Source organism: Equus przewalskii, chromosome 13 (genome assembly GCF_037783145.1).
Source record: "Equus przewalskii isolate Varuska chromosome 13, EquPr2, whole genome shotgun sequence".
NCBI classification, from domain to species: Eukaryota; Metazoa; Chordata; class Mammalia; order Perissodactyla; family Equidae; genus Equus; species Equus przewalskii.
The window spans coordinates 87,504,493-87,528,316 of record NC_091843.1 but is presented as its reverse complement, the minus strand read 5'-3'; the positions used below and the strand labels follow the sequence as shown (position 1 = coordinate 87,528,316).

Genomic DNA, 23,824 nt, shown 5'->3' with positions numbered 1-23,824 from the left:
CCACCTTTTTGATGAAGACATTTCATGATGCAAGTATGCTCATTCCTGACTCCATCTCTGTGGCTTTCTTTGATTTTTGTTGTTGTTGTTGTTTTCAGAGGAGGAAATCAGTAATATGAGAAAGGAACTTGAGAAATACGGAATACAGATGCCATCTTTCAGCAAAATAGGTGGTATTCTGGCTAATGAACTGTCTGTGGATGAAGCTGCGTGTAAGTCTACTTAAAATCTGAACTTGCCATTGACATCAGACTTGCCTGTACTTGACTTTGGTGATGAGAAATAGAATATTTATAAGATACTTTAGGCACCCTAAAAGTTTTTATTATATGTATCATAGATCGTTAATTTGAGCATAGCAGAACATAACCAAGTACTTGATTTTGGACTTTAGATACCCACTTGTGCAATGTGAATTAAGAAGTTCCAGAAATATCTTCATCCTCCAAAACATTTCTCTGCTTTCTGCATCCTTAGCTGTCAGTGGTGGGTTAGGTACTCTGCTCTGAGTCTTTCAGGGCTGTGGGTTAAACTGCAGACGTCTCTTGGAAACGTGTACTTTAGAAGTGTCTGTGTCACCCTTTGAACCCCCACTGGTTGCCATAGTGCTTAGTTCATTTCAGCCATTCAGTGCAAGTTGAATAAATAATAGGGGTTACATAACAGATGCTGAGACAGGACCCGAGACAGACGGGCAGGTGGAGAGGTTGTCGAGGGTGCTCTGTGATGTGTCTGAGGTCTCTTTTGGCATGCTTGCTGGAAGCCAGAGAAGAAAGTAAAACTGCATAAGTGTCAGTGCAACTGTCCATATTATCTTCTGTTGATAAAAATCTTTTTTTCTCTTTACTTTTCAGTGCATGCTGCAGTTATAGCCATTAATGAAGCTATTGAGAAAGGAATCGCGGAGCAGACCATCGTAACGCTAAGAAACCCAAATGCAGTTTTAACTTTAGTGGATGATGACCTGGCACAGGAATATCAGAAGGAACTCTGGGAAGCCAAAAAGAGAAAAGAGGAAAATGCAAGAATGAAGGTATTTAATTAGATTCTCAGTAATAAATGTGGTTATGAGTTGCTGGTTTGAAAAAGCCTTAATGTGAAAGGTGATACTTTGGGTTTCTCTTTTTTTGCTGAGGAAGATTTACCCTGAGCTAACATCCATGCCAATTTGCCTCTAGTTTTTAAATATGTGGGCCACCAGCACAGCATGGCCACTAGTAGAGCGGTTTAGGTCCACGCCAGGAACCAAACCTGGGCCACCGAAGCAGAGCACACCAAACTTAACCACTAGGCCACAGGGCTGGCCCCAAAAGTGATACTTTTAAATCATCTGGCTGTGGTCTTCATAGCCATAGGCAGTTGGTTTGGCTGAAATGTACAGGTTGAAGAAGACCAGGCACTATGTAAGGAAATTAGATTTCCTTGTACGATGACTATTAGAGGTTCAAGAGTTGACGGCCGTGTCGTAAGCCTGGCTCCTTCCCTGGGAGGTGTAGCAGTGGCAGCTGAAGCTCTTCCCTTCGCAGGCGTCACCAGCAAACCCTCTGTTACCCAGCTTACCTTTAGATCTGTTAGTACAGGTTGACAATTCCATGTGGTGAGGTTTAGAGGGGATATTTTGAATCCCGTCTCCTCGTATTTTCCCAAGAGTTTACCCTCAGATTTGAGGAGGTTTCCCTCCTCAGCAAGGCAGCGGCTCCTGATCCTACATCACACGTCCTGCCTCCCTGTCCAGCATCCTTGAAGACTTGTCTGCGCTCAGACCTTCCACTTCCTCCCCGCTTTCGTCTCCTGAAGTTCTGGCCATGTCAGCTTCAGCTCCGTTACCAAAAGTAACCGCTTGGTCTCACCGCCTGCTCTCCCTGGCGGCTTCCACCTCCCTGCCCCGCCTGCCTTGGGATCTCTGCTCCCCCAGCTTGCGCGCTTCTTAGCCGCATGGTTCTCCTCTGCATCTCTCAGTGTCTCTTCCTCCTCCTCCTCCTAAATACAGGGATGCTTCAAGGTCTGGCATTGGATCATTCTGTCTCTGTCTTCCTCAATCAGGCTCATCCACTTGTTGAAGAAATCTGCTGTCAGCTTGATACCAGGCCCCTCTAATGCTCCTCCAGATAGCTTCATCTCTGTCCCACAGGCCTTGCCCCCACCATGTCAGAAGGGTACTCATCTCTGCCCTTCTCGCACGCCTGCCCTTTGCTGGCCTCCCTTTGGAATGACTCCCACATTGTTTCAGAACTCTGTTTATGTCCCCTGTGTCCTCTCCATCACTGTATCCTACTGCCTGCTCCTGCCAGGCTTACATCCATCACCTACCTTCTAGTCTCACTGCTTTTGTCTCAGGACTCTTTCAGCACCTTCCTCATGGGTCTCCCTGCTTCCTGTCATTCTCCAAGCCAACCCCTCTCCGAGCTAGAGATTCCAAAATTAATCTTTGGCTACAGATCTGATGTTATCCCACCAGAAACCTCCCCTGATTCCCTACTGCCGACTGAGTTCAGTACAGGTCCTTCACTTGGCCTAAAAGGCCTGTAGGGTACCCAGCTGACCTCCCCATCCTTTTGGCTAACCCAGGACACACACTCAATGCTGTAGCCTGGCGTGCTGAGCTTTCCTGCCTTTGCCATCAAACCCTGCTCCCTCTTCTCTTCCCTCGACGCTGCTCTCTTCCTCCAGGGCCTCCTCAATTGTTGTCTCTCTTTAGAACTTTGTTTCTAACTGATACGTACTTCTCCTATAGAATCTATTCTATGTATATTTATTATTTGTGTTCTTGATTTTATTAGATCGAATCAAATGGAATTTCCAGAATTGAATTGGTTTTGATCTACAAAAAAAGCACTATCAAGTGGGCCAAGCTGATGTTTTCCACATTAGACAATTACGCCTTTTCAGAGAGTCGCTGGGTCTGTTGCCGGGTGTGTCTAAGCCAAGGGCCCTGCACAGAGCAGGTGCTCCTAAATGCCGGCATTGACTTCAAATGAAAACTCATGAATGGTTTTTATCACTCTTTGCATTTTTGCTTTGGAATATTGATCTTGGAAACATTTTATTTAACCTCAGGATTCAATGAAGACTTTGTTTTGCAGAATAACTGTATTTCAGAAGAAGAAAGAGACGCATATGAAGAACTGTTGACACAAGCAGAAATCCAAGGCAACATCAATAAAGTCAACAGTAAGTAAGAGCACGTATGACAGGAATGGACACTTCTATAAGACACAGACTTTCCTGGTCAGAATCTTAGCAAAGCTCTCAAGTTTTGTATCCTTGTAAAACTGCTTTACACAATGGAAAATCCACTGAATGTCAATGTCACTCTAAATTATGCTGCATCATCTGACGTTTCCCACAGGACTTTTTTGGTGAGCTCGCCCCACTTCATGCAAAGTATGTTGAAGCCAGTTTAACTGTACCTTCCTGTTTCGTCACAGGTCTGGTGTATGTTGTATTTTGAACCTATCCTTTATTGGGCTAATACTGAAGGTTACTTAGTCAAAGATTATGACTTGAAGATTGTCATTCCTTGCCTATGATTACGTGGTGGCATGCCATTGGAATTGTAGAAGATACTGTTGACACCTCCGCTCTTCAGACTTCCCAATTGTCAGTCTGCAGTTGGGGAGGCTTGTTTTCTTATAGCTCGTGTGGCTTTAGTGCAAGTGCGCGGGACCCGACAGGCCGATGGAACCGCAGGGTAGCGGGCTTGACTCTCACGTCCTTGAGACTCTGTGGTGCTGCACAGTTCACTTCTTCTTGGTGCCCAGTTCAGTTGTGTGACTACGAAGAACACAAAACTCGGGTTATTGAAATAAGCTCGTGCAATTAAGTACGTTAATCTCTTTATTAGCCTTTTCCCCCCTCTCTAATAAAATTTATTTTTACTTGAGGCAGGAAGGCATCCTATTTGACATTTATAGGTCAACCTCAATAACCCATATATACCAAAAAAACGAATACATGAAAGACCATTTAGCCTATTTAATAAAGCTTGTGAACCATTTGCCAAAGTTAAACTTAGAGTGACCTCTAATTACCAATTATCGCAGCCCTAAACCCTGCCCTTGATTTGACCTCCTAGGTGAGCTTTGAACGTTCTTCACTGCTCTTACCTTCAAAGAAATGCGCCCTATAGGTGTTACCCGGAGGTTTGCTCCTAACTTGCAGGTAGAGAGCATCCTAAAGGCTTCGAGCAGTAATCATGGAGGCCGGGAGAAAACGGATGTGAGCATCTTGGGGTCAACCACTGAGCAGGTCTGACAGTTTACCGCACACAACTGCTGAGAGCTCAGGGGTAACTTTTTCAAGGGAACATGTTAAGGTTTTGGGATATGTGTTCCTATCCTTTTATTCTTAGTAAATTTTGAACATTTTGGTGATGATACATGAAGCACCATGTCCAGTTTGTCTTTCTGCTCTATTTGGAAGCTGAGAATATCATTATGCTTGACAGAAACGAATTACAGGAAGAAATTAATCTTGCCAGTGAGACATCTGAGGTCCAGAAGCTTCGTGAGGGAACGGTGCCACAAGCCTTTCGCCATCCTTTATTTTTGAAATGTTTATAACCACTAACACAGATTTCTTTTTCATGTTAAATAACGTGCCTTGTGTAAATGTTTTCATACTTTTCTCAATGACGTAATTTCCTGACTACAAATTTAATGCCAAATTGGCTGTGCTTTTTTTTTCCATTTTTAAATAAAATGTGAGATGATTAGCACTAACGCATAACTAGCTCAAATTATGAAGGGCTTTGCAGTTTATAATGGCTTTAAATGGGGAGAACATGATTATTCTGAAGTTTTTGATCTCTCCTCCTCTGAAAATTTATAGTCTGGTAGAACTAAAATAGCTTTGAAAAAGCCCTATAAAACGTATTTTAGTCAGTGACATGACAATGAGGCAATTGTATGCTTTCAAATTCATAAGAACAGCTACTTGACGAGCTTTCCCCCAACCACGTAGGTTATTCTCTTAAAATGTTAAGGTGTCTACATTTGCAGCAGCCATAGTAACGGAATAAGTCACAGCTTCCGTGGTAATGTCACTGGATCTGTTGGCAGAGGCTTCAGCTTTGTACGAAGGGCAATCATTTAACTGTTGGGTTTGGCATGTGCGTTCCATTCATTACATGACGTGTTCTGCTAGGATCAGTACTGGAAATTGTGTTAAGTGCAGAGTATAAAAGAGAGATTAAGCTTACTTTTTTTTTTTTTTAGAAGAAATGGTTCATTAAGAGTGTTTTAAGGATATGATTTTCTGGAAATATTTTACCATCCAGTTGTGCAAACTGATATAATAGAGTTTTCAAAGGTGAATAAAGATCCTCTCCAGAGAAATCAGAGACACAGCTGAAAGGCCTTAGGAAACTTTAGGAGAAAAGCACACGTCACCAACAGTCACTGATCTTCCTTTCTAGAATTCTTTCACTTGTCATATTAATTCTAAGAACAGAAAAAGGTGTTTGGGTTCTTAGGGTCCTTCAGAATCCGTGTACGTTTTTGAGGATGTGGCATGAAGGATTGCGTTCATTGTGTTTCCTGCTATTTGAATGATGTCTCTTAGGAGAAAGGATATTGAGCGTTGCTCCTGGTGAATGCAGTTAGAGAAGATAAATTGTCATCTGTTAAAAAGGTTAGAAGAATCTTAGCTGCAATCTAGTCATGTATTAGGGAGACAGATTAACCCTTGAAAAGCTCTAGAAATCTATGGGTGTGTATTATTTCTACGACCCTGAAGCCTTGTTTGTAGGGCAGAATCCTGCGGTTCTGTCCGGTGTGCTGTTGCCTGGCGGCAGAGGTCGTCACTCTCTCTTCCATTTGGTCAGCAATTCCATTTCTGTTTTCTGAAAACTAGGCTGAGTCTACTGTCCCAGGCATCTTCAGTTTTGCGTTTTGGTCACTAAAATCCAGGTCTTCATAATCTGAATACTGCAGCTGGTAGAGACATCACAGAGCTTATGGTTGGGTCAGATCATGGAAACCAAGGCATTTCTGTAATAAGGGCTATTTGGGTTTTTTTTTAGGTTAAATGTTACTAGCACAGACTTATTTAATCATACGAATTTTGGTTGTAATATTTTTAAAACATCTGAAGTTATTTTTTCTTAAGAATCACACTTCACAGAACACGAGCGTTGAAGGGAGGATGTTCTGGGAACTCGCCGTCACTGTTAAGCAGCATGGTGACTGAGCGCCTCCTGGGATTCCCCCAGTGCTGATTCAGAGGGAGGGTCAGCAGTAGGGTGAGACTTGCTTCTGGTCCTCACGGAGCTTCAGTCTCCTTGGGGAGGCAAAACTTAGACACAAGGAGTGTTACAACTCTAAAGACTGTGAGGATTCGCAAGGTGTGAAATCCTCAGGGACTAGAACAGTGTGAAGGCTTCATGGAAGAGGTGGGACCAGAACTGGACGGGAGGATTTTGTGGGGAAGTGATGCTAGGCAGGGAGATCTCATAACTCCAGCTCCGTCATTACGGAGGTGCTTTCAGAGACGACTCCAAGGGTTGGACGGACTTCTGATGATGGAGCTGCCATTTCCAAGGCTTCGCCTGCCTTCCAGCTGCAGCTTTTCAGAGTTAATGGAGAGGGACTGCTTAGGTTCTAATCCTTGGAAAGATGGGCTGGTTGGGTGGGGCTGCAGTGGGAAAAGCAGACGTTCTGATGGACTGTGACCCCATACCCACCCCCCACCCGCCCAGGGCTGGCCGCTGTGGACCACATCAATGCTGTCATTCGGGAAGGCGACCCCGAGAACACACTGCTTGCACTGAAGAAACCGGAGGCCCAGCTGCCTGCTGTTTACCCCTTTGCTGCTTCCATGTATCAGAACGAGCTCTCCCACCTCCAGAAACAGAACGCCATGGTGAGTCAGAGGAGACTCCACGTGCGGGCGCGGGAATTCTGGCCCCAGGCCGTGAGGAAGGCTGGTGAGGAGAGGTGCGTGGGAGTGTGGCAGCTTTAACCTGTGCCACTCCTTGCTCTCATTGGCCTCCCTGTGCAATCCCGTGGCCACCTTCCTCTTTAACTGCCGCTTTTCATCTACATGAAGATTCTAGAGCATAGTTAGGAAATGCAGACGGCGCCATACAAATACACACTAAACACAGGTTGTTCTGATTCTCTGTGCAGTTTTTGAAGAACTTTGGATAATTTTTTAACTCTACTGAAATGTTTTCTTATAATAGGTAATGTTTTTTGGTGTAGAAAAATAAGCTCTGAATCTGCAACCCAGAACATTAGCACCAGGGCTTTGATTTTTGTAAATTTATGCTCCTTAATATGGTAATAATATTAAATAGTAATATTCATATACGAGTACGGTAATTAAGAGCATGTATACTAGCACAGGATTAAGCCAAACAAGGGAACAGAATGAAAAGTACTATAAACAGAGCCAAGAATTTAATATATGACAGAGGTAGTATTTCAGAAAGTGGAGAAAGGAAATCTTACAAGTGTACTGGGAGGCTTTAGGGAGAAGAAGAGGAAGAAAAAAAAAGATTTACAACAGATGTTAGCCTAGGGCCAATCTTTAAAAATAAATAAAAATAAATTGAAAAAAAGCCTCTGTAAATGTTTGCATGAATTAAAAATAAATAAAAGCATATACACTAAAGGGCTTGAGTGGTAGGATTTATTTTCTTATTCTTGCTTCTTAAGACTTCCTATGTTTTCTAAATAGAAATACACTATTTCATAAGAAAAGCAAAGTTAGTTTCTTGAATTGCACTTAGGTTCTCTCATGAGAATTTTCCCCATTTCTCTAGCTTTGAAGCCCACGTCTGCTCACACTCCAGCACAGTCGTTCTTCCTCACTAGTCAGTAGTCAGACTTGGTTTCCAGCCCCATCTCTTTATTTTTCCTTATCCTTTCTGCCGTACACCGTGTTAGATATTTGTGGACAGTTCACCAGAACCAGCTGAGGAGGTGAATCTCAAATGATTCTGTTCTGCTCTTTGCTTGTAATATCATACCTTCCTTATGTGTTAAAGTTGTAGCTAATGCAAGATATTGGGGTAAAATTTACTTACATGCTCCCTAAAATAACTCCTCTTTCCATTTGCTTTGGGAGGCAAAATTATGCTTTGTTACTTTAAAATCAATTTGCTGTGGGATTTCTGTGGTTACATATAATGTCCTAAATGTAAAGACACATATCAACCTTTTTTGGTAATTTGTTTCATGCTGCCTTTAAAAGTTCCTTCAATCTTTTGGAAGGAATAACCATTTTGAAGTTGGGTCAAGTCAGCATAAAATGGTTAAATGGAAGAGAATGTTGAAGGGGGAGGGTGTTCTGAAATCTAAGATGTGTCTTTTAAATCTGCCAAATCCAGATTTATAAATCATGTAAATCTGGAGATCCTTACGTGATTTACCAAAAGATATACCTCACATTACTTCAAATATCTAGACCTTATGGCACATTTTTAAATTTCTACGCAATTATAAAAATGTTACTTAGACTAACTTGTTTGGAACTAGAATCAATATTCTTGGCTTAAAAACTTTGATTTACTTTTCTGGGGTTATAACTTTTAGGTGAAATTCTCCTCTCTTTTCTTTACCCGTAATTCGAGCTGAAAATCACCAGCTATGCTAAAATCATACCTCACACTCTCAGACAGTGACAACATGATTTAATCCTTGACTTAATTATTTAGTAAGACCAAGGCTATAAGCAGCCGATAGAGCTGGGTGTAGGAATCGGCTATGGGGGTATACCCGATGTTTGTGGAATCATAACTGTGGTTGTAATTAACTCAGTCCCCAAAATGGTCCTCTAAGGAAAAACCAGAAGCTATTTACCTGTTCTTTAAAGCCAATGAAAAATAGGTGGCCAATGAGCTGTCTTTCTCCTGGGTTCTCAAAATCTTTACTTGTCATTGTTCTGTGAAATGTGCATTCTAAACCCCGTCACATACATGAGGTGTGTGATCTGGGGAACTTATCTTGCTGTATGTTTTCCGACAGAACTACTTGGCCCATGAGGAGCTCTTGATTGCGGTGGAAATGCTGTCTGCTGTGGCTTTGCTAAACCAGGCCTTGGAAAGCAACGATCTGCTGTCTGTGCAAAATCAGCTCAGAAGCCCAACAATAGGCCTCAACAACCTGGACGAGACATATGTAGAACGGTAAGGAAACACTTTCCAAACCTCCTTTCAAGGCAGAAATGGGTGTTTGGCAGATCTCACAAATTAAGGATTTGTTCCTTACGGAAGAAATCCATACTTCCACGCTTGTTTTCTTGAAAGCTAGTTGACTTTGTCTTTCATTACAGTATTCCTTTTAGGCATACAAAAAGTATAAAAATGATCATCCCGTGGCAATTACTGACTGGCTTTGTCATTAGCAAAGATTATTTGATAGGCTAAAAATTCAAGAACTGTACAAAAGATACCTTCCCTTGGGCTTCTTTAGGAGACAACAGAATGTAGTAGAAGTGTTGGAAGCCTCTTAAGAATCATCCGGTCCAATTCTCTTATTTTACCCATGAGGAAACTGAATCTGTATTTATGGACCCAAAGTTTGGCGACTGGCCCCAAACCCCATTCTTCTTTTTAAACCAAAGTTATCCTGAGACCACGGTAGATCACGGCAGGGAGCAATCTCACTTTAGTATCTTTCATTTCGTGTTCCTGAAATATGCTGCTAGGTAGTACAATTGATAGTATTATATAACACTATGGCAGATCTAGAGAGAGAATTAAGGGGCCAGAATAAGGAACCCAGTTAGAGATTCCATGAGGCGAAAGCCCAAGTTAAAATGAGTGATTTTCTATCCTGGATTCTTGTGACCACCAGGGGGCAGTGTCTGCATAGAGCTTGACAAAAGCTCTCTTCGGATACGATCGTGGAACTGCTCACCTAGGTGGGTGGGTAAGTCTCTTGGGTCATGTACAATTGTACAGGAAAAATAAAGACTTCATAGATTTTAAAAAATGGTGTTTGACCACTTGTCCCTGTGGAGAATGGCCCAAAAGTAGTAGGACAGTGGGTTTTCCTTGTTTTTAGTCTTCCTGGAGAAACTGATACTCTTGTGCTACTTAAATTTGGCCACCTGGTTCATATAACTCCTCAGAGTCTATTCCCAAGGTGATTTATTTCTACCTCCATATCTCTATTAATGGCACCATCCTTTCCTCCAAGCTTGAGAAGCCTCAGGTTTGACTTGAGTTGTCCTCTGCCCTCCGCCAGGCACCCTGTGCTGTCAGCAGCCGGCCCACCCGTCTCCCCGCCAGCAGCCAGTCTGCATGCGCTCCACCTCTAAAATGTTTCTGTTTCCCGGTGACCACCTCATTTAGGCTTTTCACCTTTGCTCTGTAATAGCCTCCAGAGTGGTCCTCCTACGTCTTTTCTGTCCTCATTCATTCTTGCCTAACCAGGCCTTGTTGCTGGCTTTCAGTGCTGGCGAGGAAACAGAGCTGGTCCCTGCCGTATGAAGCCTATGGGGCGTCTTGATGAGATCATTGTCAAGACTGTCCCACAGATTAGCATCCCTGCCCACTGCCTTCTAAATGATGGTAACCCTCCCTCCAAATCACCATTTTGATTATCAAAATTCCTCTCCTCCTCCACCCCAATTTACAAATAACACATCAAGGCAGTGGTCCCACACCCAATCTGAGAACCACCTTTATACGCATGGTTTTTAACTGGGGCCTACAGATACAGCCTCAGAGTTCAAGTATTCTGTATAAGAAACTTTTAGAACTTGCGTTTGTTTTAATAAGCTTTTTAAAATTTAAGCACTTCGTGGGGCACGGATGACCCCACACTGACATGAGATTTCAGGGCCCCTCTGGTTCTTGTGCTCACGCTTGCATTGGCCCCGTGTGGTCCTCTGCAGCCTCAGCATTCCACTTTCAGCATCAGCTTTGTAACCTGGGTTATTGGAAGCCCAGGTTTGCAGGTTTCCAAGTTTAAGAAACACTGCTGTGTCTGGCCCATCCCTGTCATTGTACAAGTTCTTCATAGCACAAGGGTGCTGGGCAGGGCCACCTTGATGAATTCTTACAAAGTCTCAACCTATTTACCACAGCTTCTACCCTTGGGGCCCTGTTTTCCCAGAAAGACTGTTTTGTCTAATTCTCACAGAAGTGACATAGAGTTGGCATTGGCTCTGGGCACACACTGTTCCCAGATTAATTGTTCTGAAATGTAGCTATGTTTATCATGCTATTTGTTGCCTGTTCTCATCTGAATTAAGAACAGACTCCTCACTCTGTTGTTCTGAAGTTAGCTCCAGCTACATCCCTTCTCGTATTTTGCACTCCAGCGGGCTGGAGCCGAACCCACTGGCCTCTCTGCTGCTGTGCATGCTCCTCTCACTGCCCGGAACATGGTGCCTGTCACCCACCTCTGCCCGGCACAGTGTTAGAGCTTCTAAGCCCTGCCCACTGTAGATTATTCTTCCATGAATTATTTCCATGCTTCTCCCCACCCCAGCTAATGTCATCTATTCTGAGAATACCGTGATGTAGTTAGAGGAACAAAAAATACCTGAGTTAGACTCTTTCTAGCCAAGCCCTTCCAAGCACAAGAACAAACACAACAAAAACACCTACTCTGCGTCTGCAGAACAGTTTTGAGGATTAAGTGCTTGGTTCAGCACCTGCCCACACCAGGGAGGTGTGCACCATTAAGGCTTTCCTTCCTCCTCCCTTCCTGAGAACCCCGTCACTTCTACTCTCGTGAACTCTCTCTGCTTTCACGGCCTTTCCTGTACTCTGCTTTTGCACCTTTTTTGCATTGTTGCCTTCTCATCCACTAGACGGAAAGCTCCTTGAAGGCCAGGCTGCACCTTGCTCGTCCTGAAGTCCCTGTGGTGCTGCTTCGTGCTTTGCACAGAGTTAGCGCTTGATAAACATCTGCTGGACTGAACTGGAGTCTCAATCTTCTCAAAGCTTCCTCAGTCTGTGACAAATATCATCTTCCGAGTCTGTCCATAAGAGATGGTGAGGAGAGCTCTGAGAGCAGTGGGAGGAGGATGCAGACCTGTTTGAGTCAAGTACAGACTATTTTCCGAAGTTGACACCTTTGGTCCTAGAAACTAATGCATGGGAAAGCCTGTGGAGCTCTGTTATGTTGCTCCTAAAATCTTTTCCCTTTGACTAGTGTTTGTTCATTTCTAAAGAAATGATGGGTGATTGTGGTTTTTTCCCCCACATTCGCCCTTAAGCTTTCTCATTTTATTCCCATGGGTCATCATTCAGATGTGAAGTGTGTGACATGCCTGTGAGGATTTGGCGCTTTATTATAGAATGGGCCCCATCCATAAGGGATGCTAACCAATGCAAGTTGCCATTTATCCATAGTATTATTGTGGTCAGAATTCTTTATTATATATTCCTAGTATAACAGGGTATTGTCTTGGACTCCTGATAACTCCTGGTAAGGGGGAATCTCACGCGTGGCATTTACCAATTTCAGGCCTGCATTGGGTGATGCCTCTTTCAGCCACAGATGATGAATCCTCCATACCACTCAGTATTTTGAATGATGTTTTTCTCTCTCAAGCTACTCTCTGTGGAAGACACCTCCATGCCACCTTGAAGCATGCAGAACTTTGAGAAAATTTGTGACACTGGGAAAACAGCTTTAGGCTCAGTGTGATACTACTTCTTTTAACTTCTGCTGTTAGCAGATCCACAAGTGTAGTCAGAAATCAAACTGCGAGGTGAAGCAGCAGAGGATTGGTCCTTACTTCCCTGATGTCAAGACGCAAAAGCAAACTAAACTATCAAGTTTCTTTACTTCGGGCTGGAATAGCTCGTGTTAGCTTATGGCTGTGACATTGGTTCTGTGATTTTTATATGGGAAAAGTGATTATCGAGAAATGAAAGTTTCTTAGTAATATATCATGATGGATCATTTTTTTTCCCTAAAATTTCCCAAGACAAGAAAAATAATTGGAGTGGTTGACCGAAACTCTGTTTTCCAGAGGGCTGTGCAGAGTGAGGAGGGTTAAGGGTCAGAAGTGAGGGGTAAGAGTGGTGGCAGTGAGTGGACACAGAAGAGAGGTGGTGAGTGGCTGCCATGAAGCCTTAGGAGAAGTGGGCAAGTGAGGGGGAATTTTAGGGTATCTGATTCAGCATGCACCATCTCTTCAAGAAAACATGCAGGGAAGATGGGTGTTATTCATCAAGGCTTCTGGAACTGCCTTTGCATTTTATTTGACTTCTCAGTGGGCATATTAGGCCTCAAGGTAACCCAGCTATGTTAGGGTTACAGCTGAAAAGTTCTCTGAAAGCTCAGATTTTGGAAGGAACAAGAAAAATAGTAAAAAGGACCCTTGATGGAAAGGCTGAGAACCACGGTAATTCTGAATTTTATCACATGACAGTCATCTGGAGACTGAGCAGAACCAAGACATGCAAAGAGAAGCAAAGTTAGTAACTGAAGAGAAAGGTGATTTCACAGGGCTGAGAGCCCTGGGCTTTTATGCTTGAGTTAGGTACAAGGTTGGATTTGGAGGAACTCTAATTAAACAGCATTTGTATATGGAGATATTTTTAAGGAAAAAAACACAATCAGTATAAGTGGGTTTGCTGTATGTTGACAAAGCTCCACAAGACAATTTCACTTGCTCTTCTGCTCTCTGACCTCGTAACATCTGTATTCGGCCACGTGTGTCAAGTTTAAGATGCATGACATGAACAAAGAATGACAGTCTCTGACCGGTGCCATGGTCTTTTCTCGTCCACAGTTATGCAAATGCACTACTCTCCCTCAAACTGGAAGTCCTCTCCCAAGGGCAAGATAACCTGAGCTGGAATGAAATTCAGAATTGTATTGATATGGTTAATATTGAAATTCAAGAAGAAAATGACCGTAAGTATGGAATGCTTTCCTTCTCTAGGATCGTGGGAGAATAGGGTGTCTGGACAACTTAGTTCTCTAGATGAGGGCTGCACATTTTTGCCCGTGGAGCCCTACGAGAGCTCACTCCCCTAATATGTATGTAATTGTTGCTTTATGATCACAAATCATGGTGATTTGCTGTGATTCTAGAAATTACGAGCTACCAGCATGAAAGTGGACAATCCCAAAAAGTTCTGCTCTGAAACCTGCTTAGTCAAATGTCAGCTTGCTGCCTTATCATTTGCCTCTTGGTTATAAAATAAGAGTGAAGAATGAGGAGCTGTGTAACTCAGCAATCAGTATATTCATTGCTTTTCTGTACATAAATTACCAAGTTCAAGCTGCCTTTTCCACCATAAAAACAAACAAGCCAACCCCATCTTCTTTGGCTTTCTCCAAGCAATTTGACACTAGGTTAGGATTGCTGATGTCATTGACTTTCCTTCTACACTCAAGCTTTAACTTATTTTTCTAACTCTCTTGCACTAACTTTGCTGATAGGATAGGCAGATACTTCTCTCAGAAGTTTATGATGTTTTGTTCTAGTATGCTTTGGCAAGATCTTAAATTTAGTCTTCTAATGCTATATCTCTCTTTGTGATACTAAAATCACTGTTGAGATAAAACATATGACTTTGTTAGTTAGCAAATTGCATTTGCATAGAAGAAAACTTTCTTCTCTCTCTTCGCTATTTCCTGTGTGCAACATCAAGGCCGGCTTTGGTTTCTTGTTAAGCATCTTCTCACTCTAGGCCCCTAACGGAGTCCAGGTGTGCTGCCTTGACACCGTGGACCATACATGCCACAGTTACTGTGACCCCTAACCACCTTTTCAATTTTGTCCTTTCCAAGTTGTGTACAGATCTAAACTTCTGCTTTCTGTGGCCCCTGCATTTCGTTTCAGTGAGGCCTTTTGGAACCCCTGCCATCAGACAGCTTACACACAGCCCACTCAGCTCTCTTCTGACATGTTGGCTTGGGAGTTCGTGGTTCTTGCCAGATGTTAATTAAGAGGGAAGCACGAATTTGAGCAGATGTTGAACATCATCTGGGGGAGAAAATGCTGGTGTGTGTCTTGTAGCAAAGCTCAGTCCCCCAGGCCTCCACTCTGCTGCCTTCCTCCTTGACCCCCAGCTCCACACTCAGTCTCCAACAGCAATGCTTTGGGTGCTTGGCTAATGCCACTCAAGGGTGAGACTCCTCTCTTTGAGTGGGCAAAACAAGGAGTCATGTTCCTTCTGTGTTTTGTAACATTTTCCCAGTCCTTTGGCAGTCCGCACAGTCCAGGTCTGTTTTGGTGATTTCTGTATGTGCCGCTTACACATGTGAAGGTGCGTTAATTCTTGGCGCTGAACAATTGTAGTTTTACTCTCATTCTTGACATTGTTTAAAACTGGTAGGGGAGTGCCATTTTTGCCCCAGGATATCAAATAGAGCCTTTGCTTTGGCCAGGAAAGAAAAACAAGTAACATTTGTATCAATTAAAAAGAAACTGGTCTTTTGTAGGTGGACGTTTTTAAGCAAAAGCCTGGTATGGCATTTATCTAGGTAACTGTGCTGTAAGTTAATTCTGCATGGGATATATCACAAGGCTATTATCACATTTCTTTTAAGCATCCTGTCCTGAAGGGCTTATGCCATAACCAGAACAATTGTTTGAGACTAATATTTCCTTTCTAGAGTTTGGGGAATTTAATACAGAAGATTTAATTCCTCTGTGTCTTGGTTTGTTTTGTTGTTTTGTCAAAATGAGGTATTTTTGTTTAAAGTTCATGAAGCATTGAGTTTGATGTCATATGTTTAGGTAATGGCTTTAAAAGGTCAATTTAAAAAAATACACCATCATGAACAGGCATGAGTTGCACAATATAGTAATCATCTGGAAGAACTGAGAATTTTTCCTGGACATCTTGAAAGCGCATTGCTCTCCCCACCCCACTCCTGCCATGCATTCCAAGGTCTAATCCTATGTCTGTATCGTGATGTGGGTAAGGTATGCAGCTAAGGGGAAATGATAAATGTGGAAGGTGAATTTAATGGAGAAGTTGCTAAACGCGTTTTCTCAGGCTTGGATGCTCTATTGATTTCTTGCTGGAACGTTCACTTTTCTCAGAGCCATAGAAGAACATTATTTCAAGCATGTGGCTTATACAGGGAAGTTTTCTTCCTTTGAATTATTGCTTTTAAATTTTGTAGGTACTATTCCCTGTAGGTTACCTCATCTGCTGTCTCAAATACACAGCCTCTAAGAGAGTGCTCACTCTCTCATTGAACTAGAATGTTATAGCATCACCCTGTGACTTACAGAAGTGGGCCATGGACTGAGAGTCCGCAGTCTTTGCTCAAATGGGACTTCCCCTTTACTTACAAACAGAGGAAGTGATGCAGATGCACCCAGGGGTCTTCTGGGTAGGTTTGTCAGCTCCTATGAGGTCATTTACTATGACCTCAGCAGCTTGTGTTCTTAGAAACACATCAAAAACTTAAGCAGATGATTTCAGTCGTGTCAGCTGGCATGCACTCAGTCCCAGGTGATTGGCCATTAGGAACACACATTCTCTTTCTCAGACTTAATTCTGTTAAGATCGTTTTTGGATGGGGTGTTTAAAAGTCTGCCCAAGGGAGCGTCCAGAGAATGACATGAAGTATTCCGTGCTCTCCAGTTTATAAATACTACAGGGTAAAATGATGATACCTTTTATGTGGGTGGTACCCAGACTTTCCCGAGTTCTTTCAGTGTTTTTGGAGATGATGTAACTTGCGTGTTAGAGAAGTACTTTTGCTTTTTCTTCAAACATATTTAAGTAGTATAATCTGGAATAATTTCTAAGCATTTTAGGTAAATCTTGTCATTCTTAGCAAGGTGGTATTTATGGGGTGATTTACTCAGGAGATACTTAGTTAAATATTGTACCTTAATTTGAATGTCACGATGAAGATGCTTCTTGAAAATTAGAAGTGCTTATTCTATTTCATAGCATATCCTGTTTGTAAAGTGACTTGTGATTACTTTAATGAAAAATAACTGACAAAATAATGTTTGGCTTTAAGAATGTTTATTTTCTAAACTTGCTGCTTGTTAATGTTTAGCTTCTTTACTGGGTCTTGTCCGTCAGCACTAACCTGGGAAGCAAAAGCCCCCTGTGAGTTAGTATGTATATGTATGTGCATGTATGCGTGTACATATATAAACGTATATTCATGTATATGCGCATATACGTACATACGCTACAGTATTTTATGACTATTTGATAGTTTATTTTTAGTAATAAGATGTTATTGAGAAGTGGGCTCCAAATAGACCTCTTTTGCTTGAGTTTCAAAGACTTTTCCAATTCCGTAGCTTGGCTTCTGTGCTCTTTGTTCCAGGATCTTATCGTCTATGTCCTAAGATCCTGTGGTGTGGTAGAGATGGTAAGAGGTAAAACTGGTGGATATGCTTTTTCATCCTTTGGTACATCCATGAATTAGGGCTCCAGATGTTATTTGACCAGTTGGCATTATAGAAAACAATTTTTGATATTAATTAGCGATACTTGAACATAAAAATATCCCATAACATGCATAACTATGTTAACTTCTATTAACATAGTCCTACCTACACTTCCCAGCCAAATGTGGCTATTTTAACTAATTAAAATTAATTAAAATTTAAAATTAAGCTCTTCAGTCATACTAGCCACATTTTAAATGCTCAATAGTTACGTGTGGCTAATTACTGCCATATTGGACAGACCGGATACAGAACATTTCTATCATCAAACGTTCCACTGGACAGCATCAGATTGCATTGACCTAGAAATTCACTCTGCTAACACTATGGGGAACAGTTTGATTTTAAATTGTTTGATTTTTCTCTTTTGGTGTCCCTTACAAAGTGGCAAAGTAGAATAATCCAGAGAATAGAATGTATATCCAAACCTCTTTGTACTCCAGTTTTCTTTTCTGTACATCTCTGCATTAAATTCTTCCAGCTCTGGCATTCTGTTTCCATCATCCAGTGTCTTGGCATTCTTATCTGAGGCCTACACCAGAAATTAGCATTGCCGCCGCTACCTATACATAAAGTTATCCCCACTTTTTATAACGGCTTCATTGAGATATATAAAGTTGTGCGATCATCACCACTATCGAAATTCACTATCTAAGATTTTCATCACCCCAAAAAGAAACTTCATACCCATTAGTAATCACTGCCTTTTCCCCCTGCTCCTATCCCCTGGCAACCGCTAATCTACTTTGTTTCTATTGATTTTCCTATTCTCAACGTATCATATAAATAGAGTCATGTAATATGTGGCCTTTTGTGTCTGCCTTCTTTCACTTAGTGTAATGTTCTCAAGATTCATCCATGTTGTATCATGCATCAGTATACTTCATATTCCTTTCTAAGTCAAATAATATTCCATTATATGGATATGCATCTTGTTTATCCATTCACCAATTGATGGATACTTGGGTTGTTTCTACTTTTCAGCCATTATAAATATTGCCTCTGTAAACATTCATGTAGAAGTTTTTGTCTGAACATACGGTTTCCATTCTCTTGAGTATATACCTAGGAGTGGAATTGCTGGATCATGTGGTAATTCTATGTTTAATATTTTGAGGAACTGCCTGTTTACCAAGGTGACTGTACCATTTTCCATTCCTGCCAGCAATGTATGAAAGTGCCAATTTCACCACATCCTCATAACACTGGTTGTTGCTTGTCTTTTATATTGCAGCCATCCTAGTGGGTACAAAATGGTATCTCATTGGGATTTGGATTTGTATTTTCCTAGTCGCTAATGATATTGAGCATTTTTTCATGTGCTTATAGGCCATTTGTATGTCTTCTTTAAAGAAATGTCTATTCAAGTCCTTTTCCCATTTTAAATTGGGTTTTCTTTTTTATTGTTGAGTTGTAAAAGTTCCTTATATAAGTGGTATGTCAGATAACAGAATTTTTAAGTATTTTCTCCCAGTCTATAGTTTGTCTTCGCTTTCTTTGATGGTATCCTTTGAAGCACAAAAGATTCAATTTTTACAGCAGCCAATGTATTTTTTTCTTTTGTTGTTTGTGTTTTGGGTGTCATAGCTAAAAAGTATTGCCTAACTGGAAGCCACAAAGATTTACTCCTATTTTCTTCTAAGAGTTTTATAGTTGAAGCTTTTATGTCTAGGTCTGTAATCCATTTTAAGTTATGTTTTTGTGTATGGTATGGTGTAGGGAGTCCAACTTCATTCTTATGGTGGATATCCAGTTGTCCCAGTGCCATTTGTTATTGAAGACTATTATGAAGACCTGTTGAATTATCTTGGCATCCTTGTCAAAAGTCAGTTGACTGTAAATGTAGGAGTTTATTTCTGAACTCTAAATTCTATTCCATTGCTCTACATGTCCGCCCTTATGCCAGTACCATGCAGCATTAACTGTAGCTTTGTAATAAGTTTTGAAGTTTAGAAGAGTCCTCCAATTTTCTTCTTCTTTTTTCAGCATTGTGTTGGTTATTCTTGGTTCTTTGCACTTCCATATAAATTTTAGAATTAGATTGTCAATTTCCATTGAAAAAAGGCAGCTGGGATTTTGATAGGGGTTGCATTGAATCTATAGATCAATTTGTGGAGTATTCTCATCTTAATATTAACTCTTCTGATTCATGAACATGGGATGATTTTTCCGTTTATTTAGGTCATCTTTAATTTTTTTCAATGGTTCATAGTTTTCAATGTATATGTCTTATGCTTCTTTTGTTAAATTTACTCTTGTGTTTATTCTTTTAGTGATTATAATATATTTATAATTGAAGTCTAAGTGGAATTTTTTCCCTTAATTTCGTTTTCAGATTATCCATTGCAAGTGTATAGAGATAAAATGGATTTTTGTACCTTGATCTTATATCCTGCAGCCTTGGCTGTACCTGTTAACTAGCTCTTATAGTTTTGTGTGTGTGCACATTCCCCACCCCTCTTTCCAACTAAATCTTTGCAATAGGTGATTCTGGAGAACTTACAATGTCCTGACTTAACAGGAAAGCTTTTTCTTCATTTTCTAGGACTTGTAGCTGTAGGATACATCAATGAAGCTATAGACGAAGGGAACCCTCTGAAAACTTTAGATAGCCTCCTGTTGCCCACTGCTAAGATTAACTATGTGGACCCAGGCCTTGCCCAGCACTACCAGGATGTTTTGTCCTATGCCAAATCACAGAAATTCATGGTAAGTCTTAGCGGGTTTGTTTCTTTCAAATATGCAGACCTGGGTTGGGAAGAGGGAGGGAGAGGGAATATTTTTTACCCATTTTTCCTAAGGCTCGTGAGCTTCTTGTCCTGTCAATTGCCTGTGAATCAGAATGGAAGTAATGGGACTGTTATTTTCCTGGTGTTACACATGAGGGCGCAGCTACTCCAGAGCTGACTACTGCTTCTGTTCTTTCATTAGAAACTCAGTTGTGGGTGAGTTCTTGTTCAGAGGCCAAGTCACTGGAGATGTACTGAGCACATGCTGTGTTCGTAGCGTGGTAGATAGCATCTGGTAGGGAAAAGGGGCTACAAGCAGCATGTGATACCATTGGAAGGTTCTCTGACCTTATCCTCAAAATGCTTAGAAACTTACTGAGGCATATAGAATAAATAACAGTAGAGATAAGTATGTGGCAAAGTGTCAAAACAAGGAGTGCACAGGGTGACTCCTAGATGGTTGGTGGTGGTGTGGACTGGAATCCTAAGAGAAGTTGGTGTGGAGCTAGAACAGGAGCTGCACCTGAGAGGTAAGGAAGAGTTGCTTAGGTGCGGGGGAAGCAGGCAGGTAATGCAGTGCTAGGTGGGTGCCAGCAAGGTTTGTTCTAGGCCTGGGAGGACACTGACCTGGGCAGGGTCCCATTGAAGGGCAGAGGGTTTTGTCTGACTGCAGAGCTTGTACTGATGTTATGAGGAGTCCCACAGGTGCTGGCCACTGTTGGAAGAGTACTGTGCTGGGTGGCGAGGCTTGATGACCGTCACCTGAGCGTGGGAGTGACGCTACCTGGGACCTCACCACTTGTAGCTGCCATGCCCCCTGGTGCAAGCCTAATTGAAAGGGGTGGGCATCTCCTTTGTATAGGTCTTAGAACCTGGGAACAGCCTTACCTGGAACAGGAAAAACATCATTGGTTAGAGCAAAGATTTATTGAGTATCTGCTGTTTGCCAGGCATGATATTAGGTGCTTTATGTATATTATCTCATGTAGTCCTCATAACAGTTCATAAGAGCCTGTGAATTAAATATCGCTATCATCACCTACAGATAATGCAACAAAGACTAAGTAAGGTTTCCAAAGCTTCCCAAAAAGTAATCAGTTCTGGGACCATGACCTGGTCTGTCTGATTCAGAAACATATGTTATTGTGCATTAAGGCAGATGGAAAAGGATGTTTATTGCAGCATTGTTTGTAATAGCAAAAGACGAAAAACAACCTAAACGTCCATCAAGATGGGGCTGGTTAAATAAATTGCAGTATATCCATGCAGTGAAATACTATATGGCCATCAAAAAGAATGAGCAAATCTATATTGGACAATCTTTAATATGGATATTGTTAAATGAGAAAAGCAGGCTTCTACATGCATAAACATGGGATGCATGCCCATGGATATGTGTGCTTGGATGTGCATAAAATGTTTCTGGAAGGAGATACCTTCTGGAAGGTGAACTGGGAGGCTGGTATGGACGGGACTTCTTTTTCCCTCTGTTCTTGTACTGTTGGGATTTTTAAATTTTTTACAGAGAGCGTGTATTACATACTTAGTGTTTCTAAACTTTCAAGAAACAGTGTAAACTCATGAAGGCCAAATCCCCCAGCAACTTTTCTAGTTTCTGGAACAGGACCTACTGCCCCGATCCAGGTGTTCCTTCAAAGCCGCTAACTTTTACTCAAGTGCTTAGAAACATTTTGACGTAACCTGGTCTCCAGCAGCAAACAGAAGTGGTTGCCTTTGGGGAAGGGAATTGAGTGGCTAGGGATGAAGACGATGTATTTTTGAATCTTTTCAATTTTCTACCATGTAGTACTTGGCAAAAAAAAAATTTAATAAATAAAAAGTCAATAAAAGTAAAAGAACAAAACAGTATAAATCCTATTCGCTCCACACCACTAAACGGCCTCATTTGAGGTGAAGAAAAATATCCCCTAAGGAGGGGCCTTCTGCGCTCTTAGCCTTCTGGTGGGACGGCAGCAGCCTTACCCTCTGCTTTCCCAATCCCCTCACTTAAATCGTGCTCATCTGAGCCTTGCAGCAGCTATGGGGTGGGCGCCCTCTCAGCTGATGTGAGTGAACCTGAGGCTCAGGTTGAATGCCGGGCCAGTGAGCGGGAGAGCAAGACTCAAACCCAAGCCTTGTGGCCCCACATCCCAGGGGGAGGAGAGAGGACCCTGTCAACAAGGAGGAGTGGGCTGCCTCCCGCTGTCCCACTGATGGAGCTGTGGCCGGAGCACATGGCACAGCATTGGAAGATAAAGTCCTTTGCTTTGGAGACAGACAGGCACTATTCACATCTTGGCTTTGCCACAAATTAGCTAGGGATTTTAGTCAATTCACCAAAATTGTCTATGCTTCAGTTTTCACATGTGTGAAATGAGAATAATAGTGCCTGCCTTACAGGATTATGGTGAGGATTAAATGATGATATATATATAATATTAATATATTAAATGAATAATATATATTTGCATATTTATATTTTATATAATATGTTAACATATAATTCTGATAATTGTGAATATATGTGTGAGTGTATAGCATTTAGCATGGAGCCTAACACCCAAAAAAAGTGCTTCAATCATGTAGCCATATTATCGTGGGTGCCTCCGGCTGCCACGCAGGTGAGTGATGTCTGCATCACAAGGTCCTTACCAGACACAAGGTCTGCTTTGTCCACAAACCAGAGTTGGGATCCTCTGGGTACAGGATAGAGATAGACCTGGGTTCCTCTCTGCCCACAGCCACCTGGGGGTTTGTCCTTGAGGTGAGACTGACTCCCCAAAACTTTCAGGAGCAGGCAGTGGAGGGCCCCTCAAGAGCATTCCAATCTAAGGGCTCTAGATGGAGATGGAACCCCACAGGCCCTCTGGAGGGCTCTCAGAAGCCTCCCTGAGTCTGTGCTCTGCCGGCCGGCTGTTAGGCATCCTTTCTAAGTGTGGAAGCTGTAGCTTTAATAGTGTAATCAGAGAATTAAATAGGAGCCTAGGGATCTGCATTCTAGATCAGGTATTAAACCACTTTTGGTCTATAAAATTAGGCTTTGGGGCTGGCCCCACGTCCAAGTGGTTAAGTTTGCATGCTCTGCTTCAGCGGCCCAGGGTTTCACCAGTTTGGATCCTGGGAGCGACCTAGCAACGCTCATCAAGCCATGCTGAGATAGTGTCCTACGTAGCACAACCAGAAGGACCTACAACTGGAATATACAACTATGTACTAGGGGGCTTTGGGGAGAAGAACAAGGGAAAAAAAAAAAAAGGATTGGCAACAGATGTTAGCTGAGGGCCAATCTTTAAAAGAAAAAAAGAAAATTAGGGCTTGAACTATATTGGCAATAGCTAACAGATTTCAAACACTACAACTCCAAGCAACGAATCTGATTTGATTAAACTGCTATTTTTAAACACAGTTTTCTTTCTCTGTCCATTAATTTTAAAACATTCCTTTCTCAGCCCGTTCTGTTTCCCTGGGGAAAAAAAAAATCTGATTCTCTTGTTTATTTGGTGGGATCTCTGTGTTTGCTTGTTGTGTTTTTGTTTTTGAGGAAGATTGGCCCTGAGCTAACATCTGTGCCCATCTTCCTCTATTTTATATGAGGGACACCTGCCACAGCATGGCTTGATAAGCGGTGTTACATCTGCACCCGGGATCCAAACCAGCGAACATGGGGCCACCAAGCAGAGCATGCGAACTCAATGCTATGCCACCAGGCCGACCCCTTCTGTGTTTGTTTTCTAACCTCTGCT

At 42.0% G+C, this 23,824-nt stretch overlaps 1 protein-coding gene across 5 annotated transcripts in view; it reads left to right on the top strand.

Moving 5' to 3' along the window:
• IQGAP2 (IQ motif containing GTPase activating protein 2) overlaps window positions 1-23,824 on the top strand; it is a 267,942-nt gene that overhangs the window by 152,943 nt on the left and 91,175 nt on the right. For 4 of the 5 annotated variants that reach the window (XM_070571602.1, XM_070571603.1, XM_070571604.1 and 1 more), the window contains 7 exons: window positions 99-212; window positions 855-1,033; window positions 3,084-3,171; window positions 6,698-6,861; window positions 8,970-9,130; window positions 13,705-13,829; window positions 19,898-20,061. In XM_070571602.1, coding sequence (XP_070427703.1) covers window positions 99-212; window positions 855-1,033; window positions 3,084-3,171; window positions 6,698-6,861; window positions 8,970-9,130; window positions 13,705-13,829; window positions 19,898-20,061 — 995 coding nt within the window. Of the gene's footprint in view, window positions 1-98; window positions 213-854; window positions 1,034-3,083; window positions 3,172-6,697; window positions 6,862-8,969; window positions 9,131-13,704; window positions 13,830-16,288; window positions 16,391-19,897; window positions 20,062-23,824 lie in introns of those variants that run through there. The other variant, XM_070571606.1, reaches the window with a different exon arrangement.